At 34.4% G+C, this 4843-nt stretch overlaps 1 protein-coding gene across 1 annotated transcript; it reads left to right on the top strand.

The window, feature by feature from the left end:
* The first annotated feature begins 848 nt into the window (after positions 1-848).
* On the top strand, positions 849-3770 carry LOC114729432 (MDIS1-interacting receptor like kinase 2-like). The gene is made up of 2 exons (XM_028916433.1): positions 849-3375; positions 3469-3770. Exons 1-2 carry the CDS (start codon positions 849-851, stop codon positions 3768-3770), a joined length of 2829 nt encoding a protein of 942 aa, XP_028772266.1.
* Positions 3771-4843: the final 1073 nt, after the last annotated feature.

Below are 4843 nucleotides of genomic sequence, written 5' to 3'. Positions count from 1 at the left end.
TATATATATCATATATAACATATTTTTCAATTAAACAAATTAATGTAAATACTAAACATCAACAAATAGGTAAATCTAAACTGATTAAAATTAACTACTCATTTACCTATAAATTTCTATGGTTAGCTATTATCAAAACTCAATACTTACTCCACACCTAAATCTCAAAATTTTCTCTAATGACTATAGTAATACTGTCATTAGAAAGCTTAAAATATATAGGAAATATTCATGAAAAAATTTTAATGAAAAGAAGTAATTTTATATACCTAAATTATTCCCAAAACTTGTCTTGTCTCTCACAATGATCACCGATCTGCTCCTTTCTCTCTCCTGCCCTCTTTCTCTCTTTCTTTCTTGTGCCTAACGGAAAGGAAGAAGTGTGTGGCATATATTATCCCTCAAACATTTATTAGGGGAAGCTCCCCCTAATAAATTTATGCCAGACTTTCCACAGATAGAAAGTCGTCTTTATATATATATATATATATAATATTATTATTATTTTATAATAATCTAATATTATTTATTTTATTTATTTTTTAATTAATTTTTTTGGACGTAAATCCTAAGACAAAATTTAGGATATTACAGGGGAATCAAAGGTTGGCTGAAAAACAATGATCACGTCTCAATCTGTGATTTCCATCACAACTTAAAAGAGAAAAATGCAAGAGCTGTGGTTTAAAAATAAACAAGTCAAGAAGTCAACTGCAAATAAAATGATAAGTTAGAAATAATGATTTCCATTTTGATCCTTCACAAAAATTTTAATTTCTAAAATTTTGATGATGCCGAATGGGCTATAAAAAACGAAATCCGCTTTGCACAAAAACGCATTCTAAACAATGGCTCAGCATGAACCTTGTATCTTCCTTGCATTTAATCTTATCTTCTCGCTTTTTTGGTCACCATGCAAGTTCAGTGCAGGACTTTCTGAAGCTGAAGCTCTAATCAAATGGAAGCACAGTCTCCCACAGCAACCAATATTGGATTCATGGTTCCTTCCACTTTTCAACAACGTTCAAAGCCCATGTTCATGGCGTGGAATAGCTTGTGATAATTCTACAGGAAGTGTCATCGGAATAAACTTGGCACACACAGGCCTTGAAGGTACCCTTCAAAACTTGAACTTTTCTGCATTTCCGAATCTTCTTCGTCTTGATCTCAACTCAAACAACCTCACTGGTAGCATACCAGAAGACATTGGGGTCCTCACTAAACTACAAATCCTTGATCTTAATACTAATCTCCTCAATGGCACTTTACCTCTTTCTCTTGCCAATTTGACTCAAGTTTATGAACTTGATTTTTCCCGAAACCACATAACTGGAATATTAGACCCACGTCTTTTTCCAGATGGTTCTGATCAACCTAAGATTGGATTGATTGGGATTAGAAATCTTCTCTTTCAAGACACCAAGCTTGGTGGCAGAATTCCTAACGAAATAGGGAATATAAGAAATTTAGCTGTGTTGGCTCTAGATGGGAATAACTTCTTTGGGCCTATTCCTTCATTCCTCGGAAACTGTACACATTTAAGTGTTCTTAGGATGTCTGAAAACCAACTCTCAGGCATGATCCCCCCAAGTTTTGGTAGATTGACTAATCTATCTGATGTGCGCTTCCACATAAATAAATTATATGGCCCTGTTCCCCAAGAATTCGGAAATCTCTCTTCTTTAACGGTCTTGCATCTTGCTCAAAACAACTTCTCTGGAGAGTTGCCACCACAAGTTTGCAAAGGTGGAAAGCTTGTCAATTTCAGTGCTGCCTACAATAGTTTCACTGGTCCAATCCCCATGAGCCTAAAAAATTGCCCATCCTTATTTAGAGTTCGACTTGAACATAACCAACTGACAGGTTACGCAGATCAAGATTTTGGAGTGTATCCCAATCTTAATTACATTGACATCAGCTACAATAAGGTACAAGGGAAACTTCCTGCACAATGGAGTGCTTGCAAGAGGCTACAATCTCTTGTAATGGCTGGAAACTCAATCAATGGCACTATACCAGATGAGATTTTTCAATTGGACCAATTAGAGAGACTTGATCTATCTTCCAACCAAATATCTGGAGAGATTCCTCCCCAGATAGAGAATTTCCGTAGGATGTCTGTTTTATCTTTGAGCAGCAATAAACTGTCAGGTTTCCTACCAACTGGCATTGGGAAGCTGTCAAATTTGCAAACTTTAGACTTGTCATCAAACATGCTTAGAGGACAAGTCCCATCCCAGATAGGTGATTGCACAGACTTGTTGCGTTTAAACTTGAGCAATAATGACTTCATTGGCAAAGTCCCATACCAAATTGGAAATCTTGAATTCTTACAAGATTTTTTGGACTTGAGTTTTAACTCACTTTCTAGTGAAATCCCTGTGGATCTTAGTACACTCAAAAACTTGATAAGTTTGAATATGTCTCACAATAATTTGTCAGGTCCTATCCATAGTTCCCTAACGACAATGCAAAGCTTGTCAATCCTCAACCTCTCCTACAATAATTTGGAGGGGCCAATACAAGATGGTGGGATTTTTAGTTCTTCCAATCTAGTGGATTTGAGTCACAACAAAAACTTATGCGGGAGGATCCAAGGTTTGCAACCATGCAATGTGAAGGTTATAAAACCAGTTAGAGGAAGTAACAAAAGGAAAGCTGTGATAATTGTTACTACCTCTATAGCAACTGCACTGATTGTTTTGTTTGTGCTACTTTTGATTTATGTCATTCTAAGAAACTCTAGAGCTTTAGAACAGAAAGCTAAAGTCGATAGGGAAAATCCATTCTCAATATGGCACTTTGATGGCAAAATCATGTATGATGACATAATTGAAGCGACTGAGAACTTTCATGAGAAATACTGCATAGGTGCAGGGGCATTTGGAAAAGTCTACAAGTTGACATTGCCAGGGGAGGATAAAGTATTTGCTATAAAAAAGTTTGTATGTGAGGAAAATAGCTTAGACATTAAGAATATAAAAGCTTTTGAGAATGAGATCAAAGCCATGATCAAAACTCGCCACCGAAACATTGTGAAGTTGTATGGATTCTGCTCACAAAGGTTGCACACATTTCTAATTTATGAGTACATCAAAAGAGGGAGCTTATTTGATATGCTTAGAAACGATAAAGAAGCATTAGAGTTGGGTTGGTCACAGAGGGCTCATATTATCAAGGGGTTAGCAGAGGCCTTATCATATATGCATCATGATTGTAATCCAGCCATTGTTCACAGAGACATATCAAGCAAGAATGTTTTATTATCTTCAAATTTCGAAGTCCATCTCTCAGACTTTAGCACAGCAAGGTTCTTGAAAATCTATTCATCAATTTGGACCACTTTTGCTGGCACATACGGTTATGCTGCTCCAGGTGAGTAAATATGATTAAAACAAATATAAATATGCTTCTTAAATAATTTATTCTGCAAATCATTATTTACTCCCTATTGCGTACTTTGTGCAGAGCTTGCATACACAATGGCAGTGACTGAGAAAGTTGATGTGTATAGCTTTGGTGTTTTGGCCATTGAGTTGCTAATGGGAGAGCATCCTGGTGATTTTATATCATGTATTCAGATGTGTGGGAATGGCCATATCATCTTGGAAGATATTTTGGACCCTCGTTTATCATCAATGAAGCACCAAAACTCTAACAAATTGGCTTTGATTTGGCAAATAGCTCTTTCCTGCATACAAACCAACCCTCAATCTCGACCGACCATGAGAACCATTGCCAACATGATTGAAACAGAGACTTTTCATTAGACCTGATTCTTGTATGCTTACTTGGCTTGTGTATATATGTTTTATGCATGTTTGTCTTTACACATTTTCTTTTACGAACTTTTACACAATTTTTTATAGTGCACTAATTCATTTTATTTTGATGGACAGGGACCAAGCGCTCAAGATAGCATGAATTTTTGAATTTCGAGCCAGTCGTCTTTGTTGTTATAGTGTGGAAGATATTATAAATTGTGAAATTTTTGTTTGGTGCTTTGTTGTGTAATGCACATTTTTGCTACTTATGCTTTCGTTTATCTTTATTGTAAGATATATTTTTTATATGCACAATTTTTTTTAACTACATCCCTAGTCCATTCGATTTTTTATTTCCAGGGACCATTTATTATTTTCATATAAATAAATATTTCGTTTTGAATTTATCATCAAATTGAATGTTCTGATTGAAGATATTAAAAATTATGAATTTAGTTTGGTCGCATTGTTGTGTAATGTGTATGTGGAAATATTGGTACTTTTTTTGTTAACCCTGTTATCTTTAATGAATTAATGAATGTATATATCAACAAATCGCACTTGTTTGGAATATTGCTAATGTATTCCACCTTAAAAGAAACAAAGAAATTGACAAGGAAAAATATCCCATATAAAGTCAATTGAACTAATAAAATCCAAAACCAGGTTGGCAAATTCAATAATTTTCTGATTAGAAAAAGTAGCACCAATACCCTAGTCTTATTTTTCATGTGTATCTGGTATTCTAATCTTATTTATAATATATCCAATGTCTTTATGTTATTTTCTTTGCATTTTTAACATCATAATCTTATTTATAATGTGTTGAACACCCTAAATCATAAAATAATATCAAAGTATTGGATGTAACTAAAAAACTAATATTGAGGTTGTGGATATAAATAAAATTATGATATTAGATGTATCTAGAAAATAGGGTGTTGCATGCTACTTTATCCTTTCTAATTAAGTCATAGACCTAATTTAGGATTTCAAAATACGGGTGGAATGACTTTACTTTACCCTGCTTTTCTCTTTCTATATCACGTTTTCTCTCTCTTACAACAACCTTAGCTCCA

This window comes from Neltuma alba, unplaced genomic scaffold, assembly GCF_004799145.2.
Source record: "Neltuma alba isolate B1F8T4 unplaced genomic scaffold, ASM479914v2 tig00012634_pilon, whole genome shotgun sequence".
Classification (NCBI taxonomy): Eukaryota; Viridiplantae; Streptophyta; class Magnoliopsida; order Fabales; family Fabaceae; genus Neltuma; species Neltuma alba.
This window is presented reverse-complemented; position numbering and strand designations above follow the sequence as displayed.

Excerpts from the sequence above, each read along its gene's own strand:
- LOC114729432 (XM_028916433.1), top strand. The coding sequence starts at position 849 with ATGGCTCAGCATGAACCTTGTATCTTCCTTGCATTTAATCTTATCTTC. Across the intron at positions 3,376-3,468 it reads ATACGGTTATGCTGCTCCAG|AGCTTGCATACACAATGGCA; the intron begins GTGAGTAAATAT and ends TACTTTGTGCAG.